This window comes from Antechinus flavipes, chromosome 1, assembly GCF_016432865.1.
Source record: "Antechinus flavipes isolate AdamAnt ecotype Samford, QLD, Australia chromosome 1, AdamAnt_v2, whole genome shotgun sequence".
Classification (NCBI taxonomy): domain Eukaryota; kingdom Metazoa; phylum Chordata; class Mammalia; order Dasyuromorphia; family Dasyuridae; genus Antechinus; species Antechinus flavipes.
Window position 1 is genome coordinate 348073615 of NC_067398.1, and position 17772 is coordinate 348091386.

The 17772-nt window shown below is 32.6% G+C and overlaps 1 protein-coding gene across 8 annotated transcripts in view; it reads right to left on the reverse strand.

Annotated features, from left to right (window-relative positions):
* Positions 1-17772, reverse strand: part of NEDD4L (NEDD4 like E3 ubiquitin protein ligase) — a 465473-nt gene that overhangs the window by 75551 nt on the left and 372150 nt on the right. For 3 of the 8 annotated variants that reach the window (XM_051969576.1, XM_051969578.1, XM_051969570.1), the window contains 4 exons: positions 15150-15282; positions 13843-14019; positions 8428-8502; positions 6074-6133 (listed from right to left, as the gene is read on the reverse strand). In XM_051969576.1, the coding sequence (XP_051825536.1) occupies positions 6074-6133; positions 8428-8502; positions 13843-14019; positions 15150-15282 (445 nt within the window). The remainder of the gene's footprint in view (positions 1-6073; positions 6134-8427; positions 8503-13842; positions 14020-15149; positions 15283-17772) is intronic. The other 5 variants (XM_051969577.1, XM_051969575.1, XM_051969571.1 and 2 more) reach the window with 3 other exon arrangements.

Genomic DNA, 17772 nt, shown 5'->3' on the forward strand with positions numbered 1-17772 from the left:
AAGAATACCTGTGACCACAGAAAATTTTGATCTTGGAAATTCTTCTTATTTTTTTTTTTTAAAGGGAGAGGACACATAAGGAGGGAGATCAGTACATCCAAGTCTTGTAAATTATGACAGCTCTACTGTTTTTAATGGGCATATAAATTTGACTTAACTGTATTCTGACTTAACTAAGTGCACAGAAGGTACAGGTTGCAGAGTCTTAACCTACTGCATCTATCACACTGAAAATGTTTGTAGCTAAATGGAATAAATTAAAAACTGGCTGAGTCACACCAATAAAATTATGTGCTATCTGGGTATCTTTTTCTTTATAACACTGCATTAAAAAAGACTACAGGTAATGTGATATACCACAAAACTTTTTCTAAATTGTGAAGGAGTTTTTTTAGTCCTTTTGGTAGCCTGGCAAAGAATATGTGATTATAAGATGACAGATTTAGAGACGTGGATGGTATTGAATTCACCACACATACACTCCAACTCATTTTACAGATTAAGAAATTTTAAAAAGTGAAGTGACTTCCTTTTGGTCATAAAGGATCCATTCAATAATTAGTGAAATTTATAAGGAGTTTGTTAAAGAAATGAATTTGCACAAAAGTTAAATAACTCGAATAGCTTGGATAGCTGTAACAATAGTAGTAACACCTATTAAGAGTTCAAAAGGTTTTTGACAGAGCATTTTGGGAACCACAACCCAATAAGGTTAAGTACTGTGATTATACACGCCTCCAATTTAGAGATGAGGAGATGAAATAATTTGCCCACAGTCACATGTTTAATGCACCTCAGAGCCCAGACTCAAAACTCCAGATTCTAAGATTCCAGGCCATCTACCATTTTTATAACACTAAACTAACTCTGTTAGAACTAGAAAGTGAATTAAGGTTGCCTTGTTCATCAAAATCTTATAAAAGTGAATTTTGAAAACTATCTTTACATGTAATTAGAAAAAATAAAATATTATTAAATGGAGAAAAAAAGAAAAAAGGAAAAAAGTAATAAAGGAAGAATAAAATAGGAGGAATTTAAAAAAAGGATGTCTTATTCAGTGATGTAGTTATGAGACTATATTTTTTAAACAACTCTTTTTTGGGAGTAAGAAACTGGGGTGAAGTGACTTGCCCAGGGTCACACAGTAAGTGTTAAATGTTTAAAGTCATATTTAAATTCAGTTGCTCCTGACTTCAGAAGCAATGCTCTATCTATTGTTCCATTTAACTGCCCCCATGAGACTAATCAACAGAACAATTTTACTTAGGAACTTTCTCCCCATACCTATAGGAGAATAATAAATAACAACTCGTATTTATATAGTGTTTTAAAATGCATTAAGATCCAAAGATGTTTGGAAACACTAACCTTTAATAAAATTCTCAATTCTCTTTCCTAACTGATGTGAAATGAAACTGAAAAGGTTTTTTTAACTTATTGTTTCTCAACAGTATTTTATTTTTCCAAATACATGTAAAGATAATTTTGAACATTCATTTTTATAAGATTTTGTATTCCAATCTTTTTCTCCCTCCCTTACCTCACCCCTCCCCAAGATAGCAAACAATGTAATATAGATTATACATGTATAATATTTTTAAAAATCAGACTAAAAGGAGAAAAATATGTAACTCCTTTAAATCAAATGATGTTCCTGAAATAATTGACTATCTTTAAAAACAGGTTAGCCTGTGATACCAATCCAGGACAGAAAGTCATGTCTTACCCTCCTCCCAAGGTACTCAATAAAAATACATGATTCAGACTTTAAACAAAGCCAGGAAAAGCTAAAATAAGTGCAAATATAGTTGAGGTAATTTAACAAAATGGTTACTAAAGTTTCATCTTTCTGTTATTCATAAGATACTTCCTCCCCATCCCCCCCAAAAAAAATCTTCTTTGAAAAGGAAGTTAACAACTGCTAACAGGTTCTAATATGATATCTAGTAATTTCACTTTTCCATCTCCCAAGCTGAATACTTTACTGTTGTGCTTGATGATGCCACATATCCATCAATTACAACTGCATAACAGTTGAATTTAGGTAAAATGAAAAAAAAATCTATTATGATCTGAAACAATAAAAATCACAATATTCCCCCAAAAGAATATAATGATGTAATGGAAAAAATGCTGAAAGAGTATGAATACTGTCGCGTAATTTCAATCATGTTCTTCTAGCATGTTCTTAAGCAAGTCAGTGTGATCTCTTTGAATCTTAATTTCTTCATTTGTAAAATGATAGGGTTAAAGAGGTGATCTTTAAGATCCTTTAAAATTTAAAAGTAGGGGGTCCCTATTTGACCACATCAGAAAATTTTCAAAATTATCTCAAATGCCAACAAACTTATATTTTGGTCATCTGAGCCAATTCCAGAATCTTAACACATGCACAGCAGGATAAAATATCTTTCTCTCATATAGTGCGCCATGGTATAATAATATTACTCTCCATGGTATAATAATAATAGGAATGTTAATTTATATAACACATTAAGGTTGGTAACATACTTTACATATATTTTCTCTTTTGCTTCTTACAACAGTCCTGATAAAAAGATGCTATTGATATTCCTATTTTATACGTAAAACTGAAGAGGCTGAGAAAGGTTGCTTACTCTTTTCAATCTCACAGCCAGTCAATGTCTAGAGTAAAATTTGACCTGAAGTCTTCCTGATTTCAAATACAGTATTCTATCCACAATGACATGCTGCCACTCTAACCAAGAAGTCAAAAGACTTGGTATCTGCATTCAACTTCCCCAATTTAACTGTGCAACCAGGGTCAAAATAAATTTATTTAAAATTCAATTAGTTGGCAAAAAATTGGAAATGGAGGGGATGCCCATCAATTGAGGAATGAATTAATTATGGTATGTGATTGTCATGGAAAATCATTATACTAGGGAAAATGATGAGCAGGATGCTCTCAGAAAAAAAACAAACCTGGAAAGTCCTCCATGAACTCAAGCAAACTGAAATATAATGCATATAAAGTAATAGCAATGTTCCAGGATTACCAACTGAAAATGAATTTGCTATTCTCAGTAGCACAATGAACTACAATATGAAGGACTTAAGATGATAAAGCTTATTCATACTCAGAGAAGAAAATGATTGTGTCTGAATACAGATTGAAGAATTCTCTATATCTCTGTCTCTAATTTTATTTTTCTTGAGTAATTTTTTTTTTTTTTTTTTTTTTTTTTTGCTGAGGCAATCAGGGTTAAGTGACTTGCTTCACACAGCTAGGAGGTGTTAAGTATCTGAGGCCAAATTTGAACTCAAGTCCTCCTGACTTCAGGCTACTGCTCTATCCACTACCTCACCTAGCTGTCCCCTCTTGGTATTTTTTAGGGGTGGAAGATTTATGGTTTCTATCACAATAGACTTTTATGGAAATGCTTAATATAATTTCACATGTGGTATCTTAATGGGTGAGAGATTCTAGATAGCAGATGTAAAAAATTGTTTTAAATAGAACTGGGAAAAATATTAAATAAAAGAAAAAATAAAGAAATTCAATTAGTTGATCTGAACAAAACAAATAAAAACATGGGGGAAGTAATACCTTCAATCCCTGCTTCTCAGAATTTCAGTGAGCTTGGCCCCATAAGCTAGGTGACACAGTGGACAGAATGCTAAGCCTGAAGTGAGAAAGAACTTAGCTCAAATATATCTACAGATAATTTCCTACAGTTTCCTGACTCTGGGCAAATCACTTAATTTCTGCCTATCTCAGTTTCCTCAACTGTAAAATGCAGATAACACCACTTACTTCCAATATCTGTTTTGAGACTCAAATGAGATAATATTAGTAAAGCACATAATATAAGGCTTGGAACATAAAAGGAGTTTAATAAATATGTTTACTTTTTTCCAGTCCAAAGTGGAAATCCTATTTTCTCTGACATTACAATGTGAACTTCTTGAGGGGAGGGACTATCTTTTACCTCCTTTTACATCCACAGTGCCCACATATAACTGACCATAAGCATTATGAAAGATCACAAAGTACTTTATAAACATAAGAGAATATGTTTAGAATAATCATTTCCATTGTTTCATAGAAAGATCTTATTACTATAAATTGAATTACTAAATATTGTGTGTCTACAAATCAAAAACACTATAGCTATAAAGGAATAAGGGTTCCTTTAGATGTCTTTATTTTGAATAGATATTGAGTAATGGATCTTAAAAAGAGAAAATAATTGAAAGGAAGAAAAACAGATCTGATGCTCTAAAAGAAAGTCCTTATGTGAAATAGAAACTTTTGTCAATAAAGTGCTTTATGATAATGAAATATATCATGTCCTGATAATAACTATAATGCAATGATATTGTGATTATTATGATTATTATTTAGCCCATTTCACAGATGAGAAAACTGAAACTGAAAGAGGTAAAGAAATTTAACCAAAGCTCAAGTTTAGATGTTTTCTGACTCCAAAGCAAATACTTTCTCCACTATACAATAGGTTTTAGGACTATAGGTAAGGAAAGTATTGTTGATCTATATACTCTGCCTCTAGAGCTTATTTCCACTTCTATGAAAAGGACATCAGCAAGCTTTTTCCTACTTTAATGGTGTCTGTTAGTGACAAAGTTATTATAAAAGCAACAACAAATACAGTAACAGTGATATCTATGCAGACTATGGTATAATAAAAACATTATGGAAAACTATTTAGCAATTAAAAATGACAAGCATGTGGACAACACTGACAAATGGAACAAGTGAAAAAAGGGACCCAATAGTGTGAACTATAGATAGGTTAAAACATGTATGGATATTAAAAAGATAGTTTGTAAGCTGTCTCCTATGAACTCGTCATTTAAGTTCATAACAAATGCAATATACTTGTTATATTTGTGTTCTGGGCAAATAAAAACCATTCATGGGCAAGAAAAAAATTCAAGTGGCATGTGGGTAAAAACATTGTTTGCTCATTAAAAATCTCTTGGACCACTCTATTGCATATTTCTTTATATAAACAGTGGTACATGCACGGATTTCATCCTTTTCTTTACGAGGACCTAATACCAAGACATGGGTTAAACGAAGAATGCATGTGAGGTGTAACTCCTGTGTAACCATCCATGAGATACTTCGCTGCCTTGATTAGCCTATCAAGTGTTGCCACAAACTCTGGCACTCTAATTTTTCACATATATTTATTGTTTAGTTCAATCCAGTATGGTAGCAATACTGAAACAATGACAAGGGATTTCCAAAGTTAAGTAAGAAGCAAAGCTTGCTGACCGATGCTAATTTTCATTAAAGTTATTTCAGAATGCCATCTAAAGTCAATATCAATTACATAACAATAAGATACAATATGTAAACTGGGCAAGATTCACATCAGGAAAACCAGGATCAATTATAAGAAGAAAACAACAGAACTAGTAAGAAGCAGCAAGTTGCCTATATACTGATGATTTCTCTCCCTCCCATAATTTTTTTTTATTCCATGACAATTTTTTTCTTCCATAGTATGTTTTAAATATTAACATTTCAACTTGACTGCTTTTCAAATCACTGACATCTCACAGATAATTTCTCAAATACAAATTTATGTCAGAAAAAGGTTTTCTAAAGATATCCGAGGTATAAAAGGATTTGAACCCAAAATATGCAGAGAAAGAAACTTATATGGATAAGAGTTTACCATCTAAATTCTAATTCCATATTTATAGTTCAGTTGATAAAGTATCAAATCAACAAATCTTGATTTAAGTACACATAGTAATTTAGACATATAAGAAAAAGGAAAAATCATCTAACAACAAAAAAATAGATAAAGATATAGTATGGGGTCATTTTTTAAAACAGTGAGAGTAGTTGTATGGAAAGGTAATAAATAATTCCTACTGTTACAGTACCTTATACTTTGCTAAAATTGGAATAGATTTAATCAATCAAAGGATCAAAAATGAGTAGCATATACATTTTAAGAACATACTGAAATCAATGTTGTTTAAAAAGGCAAAAGAAAATCAATCCTCATATAAGACATTTAAAACAACCCAAATAGATTAGTAGCTAGTGTCTGATAAAGAATAGCATTACCATTGGTTCTTCACCACCAGTGACAGTTGATGAACGGGCTCTCCTAGTTGGGGCACTCTGCTGTTAAATCATAGTTTAGGTCAGTTAAAAATGTTCAGATAGGGGATTCTCATATCCCATGAATCAGGAATCACAGCTATGTGTGGGCCATTGAGATAATTACACCCTGAGATTAAAATTGTGTTAAATCAATCCTTTCCAGAAGCAAAATCAAGCTAGTAATCACTGATAACGTTTGGAGAAAGATGGATGTGAATTTTTCCTTCATTAAATGACCAAAAGCAAAATAGAACTAAGCAGATAGTGTTTTTGTGTTAATGAATAAATTTCCAACTGACAATTTCATCAGAATGGGAGCTGTTTCATTTTTCTCTTTAAACAAACAACTACCACCAAAGAATTATTCTTCTTGGATGTTCTTAGTCCCCATCAGAAAGAACTAGTAAATTCTTTGCCATGACATTATCAGTATTTGGCCATTGATGATCAGTGAGTACAAAGCTTGAGAAAGCAGAGAAAAGCATCAAGTGTAAGGGTATATTTGAAATCTCCAAACAGCAATTTCAGGAAGTGAGCCCTTTCAAAAATAAAATATACGTTGATCGTACAACAGAAAAAGAAGTGTCATTAATTTATTAAAGAGAATCAAAGGATTATTAGGTTGGAAAGAATCCCAAGAGTTCATCAAAGTTCATCAAAGCAGGCCTATACCTAAATCATCCCAGAAAGACATTTGTCTGTCCTGTATTCTTACCAGTCTCATTATCCACCACCATATAATATACACCACTAGTTAATCTGTTATTATGGCCATTCATTTCACCGGATCATTAGAGATCCAGAGAGAGAGAGAGAAAGAGAGAGAGAGAGAGAAAGAAAGCGGGGGAGGGAGGGAGAGGAGGAAGGAAAAGAGAGAAGGGGGGGGGGGGGGGGACAAGAGGGGAGGGAGGGAGGGAGAGTCTATGTCAGTGTTTGTGTGTGTCTCTCTCTTATAGCTCAAAAATCACTTAAAACTGACCCAAGAATAAACATATAGTGAACAAACCAAGTTTAATTGTATGGAATAAATTATAGGTCAGTTAGGAATAGGTTAATGATTTTTGATGAAGAGTGCAGATCACCAGTTATGAGATATGAAGAATGAAGCCAATTATTACAAACAATTCTAATGAGTTCCATAAAAATTGCATGCCAATGAAAGACATTCTTTATAGATTCAGAAAATATAATTGCTCATATTTCTATAATAGAACTCATTCAAGTTTAACACAATCAAAAGATTATAGTTTCTCTTTGATTATTAGGTATGAAAAACAAACTATCTTAGGGCCAAATAACAAATTAAATAGGCTAAACTTTAACTTCACCCGAGGAAATCTGCATGCACCCTATTATTTTCATGCTTACCCAAAATACCTCCCCACAGCAATTCAAGTATATAAACACGTATGTGTGTGTGTACACACACACACACACACACACTCTCACACACACACACACACACACACACACACTATATATTGCTAATTCTACTTCAATTATATTCAAAACAACTTTTTTAAGTCTTCAAATACATGAAGACACTGCTGCTAGATACTGGGATTACAAAGGCAAAAAATTTACTCAGTTAAATTTGTAAAAAATGGGTCAAATGTTAAATTAGTATCACTTCTTTGGTTCAGGATAGCTGCCTTAGATGGTTTATGGACATTACTGAACAATGAGAGAAAGGCAATCAAGCTCATTACTAACAATAAAAGAAAGTGTTATTATAGATCTTAAGGATTCTTCCTGGGTAAAACAATTTGAAATAACAAAACAAAAACAAACAAACAAAAAAAACCCCAGAAAATGAATATAATTTTTTGGAAAGGGAACGTGGCATTCTAGATAACAATTTCTGTTCAGAATATGTCTACATAAGCATATCTCTTCTTCCATATCTATTTTTTAAATCTAAGTCTTTAAAAATTAAGAGAAATTACTAATGTGCATTTCCAGCAACACATAAGAATTGATATTAAATTGGGCTAAGAGGATCATGGGACTTTTAGTTGTTGACATCATTTATTCCAAATAATTCACCTTTGAGGTGATGAGGTAATTTTAAGGCAGAGAGGAACTGATATTCCCTTCACATATGACTGTCAAAAAAAAAAAAAAAAAAAAAGCAGGTTTCCATACTTTGTTGACAGATGGAGCTATGAATTTTTCTCTTCCTTTTTAAAAATGTGGATATCCACAAAAGGTCAAGAATATCTACTGCCCAGGAAAAACTGCTTTTCAGATATTAGGGAGAATTTCAAATAAGTTATAATTTATCATCTAACAAATAAAATTTTGCTTAAGTTTACCGGTGGTAGATGAGATTGTTCAGCAACTGCATCTGTCACGCTGCAGGACCTCAGTCTTGAAGAAGGTTCTCTTTGCTGGAAGAATAAAAAAATATATAATAAACTGTCAAGCACATCAATATTTTAAAAATTAAATTTAAAAATTGATCATTTAAAAAAAACATTCAATTCATTCACTGAAAGCAAAGTGGATTTTTTCTTTACAGCACTTTTCTGCTATTACTATAACATGAAGGGCAGTCAAGAAAAAACCACCATCTTCCCTAGAAATATATGTAAACAAAATGACTTTACTTTTTTTTTTTTGTTCTCAATATTTTAATGCAGAGGGTGTCATGGTTAGGTCCTAGTTAAAATCAACTACAATAAAGTAGGAAAAAGAACCCAAAAAATAAAAGATCAACAAATAGGTTACATTTACATTTCAATCCCATATTTAAAACTAACTTGAAAAGCAAGTAGTACACTATTCTGGTATGCAAACTCTTCAGGGCAGATATAAACCATAAAGGGAAAGGAAAGATAAAGAAAATGAGAAAGAAAACAGTGATATACAATGATGATTAACATTAAATGAATGCCTACAAAACATAAAGCACTGGACAAAACAAAGGATTAATTTTAGTATTTGTGAAAAGGGACACATATAACTTTGTCTTAACTCTCACATGTCAAAAATTCTTAATCCTAGCCTCTGGGGAAACTCAATAAACATCTGCAAAATAAGAAAGAAAAAAGAAAAAAAGAAAGAAAAAAACTCAGAATGATATGAAAAATGTTGCCTATGCTTGAAAATTTGCCATGCAGTATACTCTCCACAAGGTAAGATCATTTAAAATGGCAAAAGAAATACTGATCAAATTCACATGATCAATGAATACATAAGTCTCTTGTATTCATTGAATATAGATTTCAATAAATGACTACATAAATAGTGGCAAGCAGTATATGTAGGAGTGTGTGTGTGTGTGCGCGCGCGCATGTATGTGTGTGTGTGTGTGTGTGTGTGAGAGAGAGAGAGAGAGAGAGAGAGAGAGAAAGAGAGGGAGAGAGAAGAATGAAGTACATATATCTAAGTAGTAAAGGAATTATGATTTCATTGATGTAGGAGCACCTTCCAACAATAAAGATCTCAGTCTGACTATAAATTAGGAGATAAATACTAGTGAGTAGCTGGAAGACTCAGATGATACACTAATATAGCTAATTAGTGTCAAAAGCAGAATCTGACCCCAAGGCTTCCTTATTCAAAATCTAGCAGTCTAGTCACTCAGTCATACTGACTCTGTTTATGTGTGTATATCATACTATATTTATTTTGATTTCCCTTTGTTTCTTAGTTTTACTTACTTATTTCATCACCACATAGATATAACCCTAAATTTTCAGATGCAAGACCAATAGAAAGTGAAATCTGCTAAATTCTACCAAGCTATAAGTCTTTGAAAACAACAGTAATTGCATTCTTTCATCCAAGATTCAGACTAGTTAACTTCAGATGGATTCACTACTAGGAGATTTAACATAACATAGGATGAATTGCACTAGTCACAGTATATTCATGAAATTCTATGAAGGAGGGCTTATAACTTACTTTACTGGAAGAAATACTCATGCTAATAAAGTCATACATTCTTTAAAATAATGATGTATGTCCACTACCCACTTCTTACTTAACTACCATTTTGATTTTGTTCATTCCTTTCATATGGAAATAACTGTCTTGGTAAAAATGGACATATTTGTGGTTGAGATCTAGAAAACACATTTCTTAAAAACTTCTATAATTATTAATAAGTCTACATAGTTGTGAAGATAAATTTTTCATATGGACATATCAGGATGTTGTTTACTGATTAAATGGTATTTGAATATCCCTGGAAATTGACTGAAATAAAATGGTATTAGAGTTATAGGCAAGTTAGAGAAGATGTGTCTCCATGTTCTTTTTCCTAGAAGTTCCTTTTGAGAAAAAGATTTTATCATATTTTGAGAGATTGCTTTAAAATAGCAATATAGTAGACCTAAATCTAAGCAATATTTTATTACAGAAGTAAATGCATTAAAAAAAATTATGATTACTAAGGACTGCTATTTGAACTTGAATTATCTAAAATTACCATTGTGTTTTTACATAATTTAGGTACAAAAGTATTTAATTGTTGTAGGTTTTTTGTAGATGATTGGATATTTCTATGTTTTAGAGTTCTAATGGATGGCTTTATCACTTAATTTGTTTCCATAACAACAGTATTCAATTCCTTCTATATCTAAAATATGCACTCTCTCTTTCGCCCTGTAGCACTAAATTTTAATTTGCATGTTTCTATCTCAATTTCTTTCTTATAAAAACAATCATAATTTCAAGATGAAACAGAATAATTATAGCTAATTTATTTGTGGGGGCAAGATTCTTTTTAAACAATCATTTATCTTTAAGCTTTTATTTATGAGTATCAGTATTGTACCTACTTTTTATACAGCACTCCTATACTTTAAAGTAACTACTATTTTGAGAATGGATTCCTTGCCTAAAGTAATCATTTTTCAAATGCCACATCCAGTGTACAGGCTGCCATGGTTTGTAGTAGCACATTTTTATTCTCTATTACCTTGCACTGAGACTGCACTTGTTCTCATTTTTAAAGGTAAATAGTTTCTTATTGTAGAATTTTCTTAATATTCCGTAAAATCACATATTTAGGGACCCCATATCGTGATTTCTCTACTGCTTCTGCTTCTTCTCTGTAGTACAAGCACCACCTAAAATTCATGGGCTTTGCGAACTCTCTATCTTCTGCTGCCAAAATGCTCTTAGTAGGGTCCTAGAAAACAAGTCCCTAATGAATTTAAATTTTGGGGAAAGAAAAGTCACTTTTCTCTCTTTACCCTGGGTAACCCCCTATCTTTCCATGATTAGATCCCATTGTTACTTTATGTGCATGATTCTTAACCCATCATGTCCTGCACTAAACTTTTTTTTTGAGTTCTAGACTCATATTATCAATAGCTTACTAAACATGGATAACCTACTGACATTACAAATTTATCATGTCTAAAATGGCACAGAACTTGCTCTAAAGTCTCTTCCTACTTGTGACTTCTCTGTTTCAATTAATGGCACTGTCATCTCTTCCAGATAACAGATGTCAACTATCAGACTTTTTTCTCCACATTCAATCAATTTCCAAGTCCAATCAGTTCTAATTCTTTGATATCCTTTGGATTTATTCAATCTGCTCAATCCCTACTGGTTCCACCCCAATTCAAACCTCTCTATTCATTATCTCTTGCCTCCATTATAATAATCTTAGAAATGGTTTCCATAGCGCTTGTTTCTCCTCTTTCCAACCCATCTTTCTACTACTCCTTCTAAGTTAATCTTCCTACAAAGTTCTAATCATGATATTTCACCATCTGAAACACTGATTATATTTTGCCAACCAAGAAGTTAAATTGTTTCAAGTGCTAACAAACATACATTCTGAGATTCTTTACTTAGAACTTAATACTGTTCATAATCTGGTTTCAATCTAACCTTTCTAGCTGTGTCTCACATTATTCCTTTTGGCATTCTCTAAAGAATAGTCAAACTAGAGCATCTACTATTCCCCAAAGACATCCTATGCTCCTAGTCTCCACTCATTTGCTCATTTGTAGCTTTATGGCTTCTATGTTTTTGAAGTATGTTTGTCCTTTGTAATGCTGCTTGATCCTCCAAACCCTAACAACCTTTTGCAAATAATAAGTGCAATAATAACTAACATTTTTTGTAGTGCTTACTATATGTCAGGTACTATAGTAGATGCTTTACAATTATTATCTCACTTGATCCTCATAATATCCTTGGGATAAAGAGTATCCCAAGATCCCACCTTGCCACCAAAGCTTCTTCTTTCCTTTGAAGTCTCTGTCATAGCAGTTTCTATTAGTCTCCCAATTATATTTCTTTAGAAGCCATTTATTTATTCTCTCACTTGACTGTGAAAACCTTAAGAAAGGGAGTGTTCTATTCATTTTTCTGTTTCTATCATTACCCAGTATAGTATCTTACAGAAACCATAAGCACTCAAATGTTTGCTTAATTGAAATGAATGGTAGCACTGAAGACAGTGCTTCTAGACTCATAGTTTTTCCTACCTTCTACATAGAAATGAGTATACTCAATTAAAAAAGAAAAGGCAAAGCTGATCATAGTCCCAAGGGTTAGATGCCTATGGGCCATCTCCTAATATTTTGAGCTATTTGGATGGGGATTCTGCGTTTTGTAGTAAATGTAGCTCTGTTATTTTTTTTAATAACTATCCGGCTATAGAACAAATGCCCCATTTCCCCACATTTATATATAGTGATTGCTCCTGACTAATTTGTGAGGATCTTATTCATATAACAGATAAAATTGAGATAAAAATAATTAATGATTTATGTTAATCATGAGAAATTATATTGGACATAAAAGAGGCAGAGTGGGGTAAAAGCATGTGGCTGGCCATAAAGCTCACTTCTGCCACTTGAAATCTGTATGAATTAAGGTAAATCACGAAATCTCTGAGGTTGGAGTTTTCTCATATGCAAAATTAGAGAATTATACTAGATGGACTCAAAAGTCACTTTTAACTCTAAATCCAAGATTCTAAAAATCAAATTCTTAAAAATAATTCTAAATTGTGCACACTGAGCAAATTTCCCTAGGATTACCTTCCTAAAGTGGGAAGGATTTCTGCCTCTCCTTGGACAGCACTGGACACTTCACATGTAAATGTACATCTGACTTCTGAAGATTGGCTTGGTTTCTGCTTTTCCATCCCCAAATCTGAATCTCTCCTTACGTTCTCCTGATAGAGAGACAATTTCTGTCTTAAGATCTACATTCAGACAGAATTATCTTAGGCTCCCAGAAAGTCAGGAGTGTCCAGAGCTCATAAGACCAATCACACCAGTATGAAAATGCAATGCAAATTTGCACTAATCATTAGAGGCAAATTAGTCAAATTACATTATTTCTGTCTATCTAACAGACAGCATAGTACAGCGGCATGGAAAGTTTCTAAGTTACTTAGAAACCTAGGCACAAATTTCCAAAGTCACAATCTGGTATCCTGTCTCATTACTACTAAAGCTTAAGGAATTCAGGACAAAAGGAAAGAATTCCTAATAATGACAATAAATCAAATAGTAAGCAAGTTAAATAAGTAGTAAGATCTAATAGGGGAGGGAAGGAAAGAGTAACTTATTTAAAAGTAAAAGAATTTAAGTTTGCTCCTAACTCTTATGAGGTAAGGTTAACTTGGGTTAATGCCAGTGATATGGAAATCTAGTCTAAAATATTCACACATATACAATTTTAAGATAAAACAACCAACTGCAAAAATAAAAATTTGTTCCATCTCTGTTTCTATAAATACTACTGCTTACAATCAAAGAACTGAATTGTTCCCCATTGGAATCCGGAGTGATCTGAAGTCTTCTGTTCAATTCCTCTGACAGTTCTTGAGGACTGGTCCGAGATACTGGAGAAGCAGGAGGTGGTGGAAAGACCAGACTAAGAGAGTCTCCGGTTATATTCACTTCCTCTGAAATGGTTTCCCAAGGCTTATAAGAAATGAGAAATTATTGTAAATGCTAACGATGGGATTTTGGTTTGTGTTACTTCCCCATTGATTTAAAATTTAAGAGGTCTTGACTATAAGATGATTTACTGAATTAACCATAATATACTAGTGCTGAGATGGACAATCTTCAGCATAGAATCCATTTAAAAACTAAAGTATTAGAGGAATTATTTTATCATTTGAATAAAACTCCATAGGCAGTTGGCAAAAAAAAAAAAAAAAGTTAAAGAATTATTTCATTTCCAAATTTAAAAATAAAGAGATCATCAATGGCTCAGAAAGATAACTTTTTTTTCATAAATATTTAGAAAAATTTAGCAGTTCTGCCTATTGCAATATTGGTATGTACAGAAGCATTAATAAGGTAAAAAAGAATATATCTCATTAAGTTTATCAATAAAGTACTGGCTCTTCTGTTTTTTATGCTTTTCCCTTTTATTTGTTAAAATATCTTCTGAAGCAGCAAATGCCTAAAAATGATGTGGCTGCCTAAAATGTATATAGTTGATAATAAAGAATAGAGGATCTTGGCTGAAATGTATCATATATTTATAGTCACTAACTTTAATTAACTGCTCCAGGTGCAGATAATATTAAGACAAACTATAATGTTATATAAATGATACCCAACAACTCTATTTATTGTCAACAAAGGTTTCCCAAGATATTGCAAACAACTGATTAAGAAATCTATGTCTCCATTCCACTCCAAGTTTGAAACTTCAATCTCCTCAAACTGAAAAGTATGTTTCTATTTAATGTGACGAAAAAGAGGCAAATTGTCCTGGTCTTTAAGAAAGAAAAAAAAAACACCACCAAAACTGAAGTTATCTCTACATTTTTGCATTTTTTTGTATGAATGTCATATAAATTTGTTCCCTTTTGTTAAACACTGCACCAAGACACATATGTCAGACATAGGTCATAAGAGTGTGTAATTCTGGATTACTAACATTAATAACCACACAAGTGATCAACTGGCTATGAGGATATCATCTTGGATTTACGAACAAAATTTACTGAAAACGTGTAAAACATAAAACCACCCTTAAGACACCAAAAGTGAAATACACAAAGTTGATGACAGATGTCAGGAATGGTACTACATACTTCAGAGACATCTCCACCTTCTGCAGGTTCAGGTTCTAAATCTTCACTAATATGTCGCCGGGAGCGGAAACGTCTATGTGCTGCCTCTTGATTTATTTGTCTGATGTTGTTATCCGATTCAGAGGACACATCACTGGGAATTATGGAAACAAGGAGAAGAGACAAGCGGTGGAAAGAATAAGGATTAACAACAACATCTTCATCAATAAAACATATATTATTAGGAGACTAACATATAAAGCATCATGATAACCTTTTAAAGGTAAATCTGAATTCATTGATACATAATTTTATCCATTTGGCATTAAAGAAACAAAACATAATTGATCTGAAAATTGTGTGCTTTTCTTAAACAAATGCATCAAACACAGAGGGTAATGAGGTTTCAGGCTTTTAATATCTTTTTAAAGGTATTAGTAATACCTTTTTCTTTTAAATCATAAACTTATTGTGCAAAATGTTCCTGGAAAACATGGCAAGAATTTGGATAACATATAAATCTTTTGGAGATATTAAGTTACTTTACAGGAAAAGTTATTTTGAAGAACAAGTTGTGAGATGTTGATTATATGATGAAAACTTTCTTAGTTCCCAAACTGAAAATAGGTGGTCTTATTTACAAATCTGAAGGCTTGTTTGTTTTTTGGGGAGAAGAAGGAAGGGAAGTATGGACTCATGATTCTATAGAGCTTTCCGTAAATAAACAGTCTCTAACAAAATAGTCTCATGGAGATCCTCATACATTAAATGACTTGCCCAGAGTTACAAAAGCCAGTATATTAGAGGCAGTCCATTTATTCTTAATACCTTTAACTTAAATTAGGAATAAACCTCTTATAATTTTTAAACTTTAAATTAATCAACAGTGAATGCAATGACATTTTTTAATTGGGGGGATGGGAGTGGGGGAGTTTAGGAAACTGAATATCATTTCCTCTGCTTAACTTTTCAATTTTGGGCCTGTGGAATTTTTACTATTATAATCAATCCAATCAGTGGATGCGAGACATTGGGTTTATAAGGTTTATAAGGTATGGGACAGAAATAACAATGACACTAATACTGTCCTCCTCCCTCCAAAAAACTTGCACCAGTCCCTATTTATGTATATGCACTTTCCCCTCCTTTAAATCAGTGGATGCGAGACATTGGGTTTATAAGGTTTATAAGGTATGGGACAGAAATAACAATGACACTAATACTGTCCTCCTCCCTCCAAAAAACTTGCACCAGTCCCTATTTATGTATATGCACTTTCCCCTCCTTTATAGTTGTCTTTCAGCAATACTTAAAAATCTTGAAAGCTAATAGTCTGCTTATGTGGACAAAGAAGGCGTAAAGTAATTTTAAGGGTGTGAAACTCTTAAAAATACTTCCTCAATCCATGATTGTTGAAAAGAATCACAGAGGAAAAGACTCAATTGGCATAAAGCCATCTTCTCATGAGGGCAGAGAGTAAGAACTGGAAAACAAATAACTGGAATATATTTCACTCTTTCAACTCTGTCTTTCCTTAGAATAAGTTGATAAAAAGCAATTTCAAGAAGCTCTAAATTTGTTTTCTAATGAGTTTGGAGGAACTAGAAGAAGTAGCAGATGAAAGAAATTCCAAAATGAGGGCAGAATCATCATTAGCTATTAATGAATTCCTTTTGTTTACTGTGGGCAATATTAAAATAATCTTTGTTAATATCAGCTTTCTTAATCATCTCATTTGCTTGTTCTGGAAGTTTAGTCTCCTTGTCCATGTCTAGAACTATGTTTCTATGCACTTTGGGATACTGTCCTCAAAAGTCACATTTTCTTCCATCTTGCCTTCTCTGAGATCCATTATTTATCTGTTTAATGTATCCACCACTGGTTCCCCTGCAGCTTTTTCCTAAGATTGAACACTTGTTTTATGGCATAGCTCTTCTGACATCATATTTCCAAGTGGGCTGTCTTGTCACCTCATAGGTTTTGCCATGCAACCTTACTGTCCTATTGCAGGAGCAAACACAAATGCATAACACTTTTGAGTTCTGTTAGAATCTATGATTCTTTCATACTTTTGTTTATTTGGCCCATGTCTTATATGCCATTCAATTTCCCCCCTTATCCAGATGGCACATTGTTAGTTTTGATTCTTATATACTAAGATTCAGTAAATAAAGAATTATCTTTTTACTTCCCTGTAACTCACTAGTCACTCTGCCTGAATTTCTTATTTAGAGAAATTACTTGATGATAGATCAAAATATCAGGCAAAGAAACAGCAAACGGGTTGGCTACTAGTCTCTTCTTTATCCCCTAAGGTAATCTCTTTAGTTCATTTATTTCCAAAGTTTTACTGGCATCTTTTGTTGTAAAATCACTTCAATGTCTGAATATATGCCTCCCTCTTCTTCTATCCAAAGCAGGTTATTTTATCTTAAACAAACATTAACAGTTGGCAAGTCACCAAATATAATGAATTATTACCCCTTATCACAATTATTTGTTCTCGTGCAGAAAATGCCACTTAAAATTTAGAGCTCAAACAAGAGTGGAAGCCTAACATCGAAATTTGTTATAAGTACAAGTTCAAACTTTGGAAGTAGAATTTGTAAACAAATATAAATTCAATCAATCATTTTCTTTATTT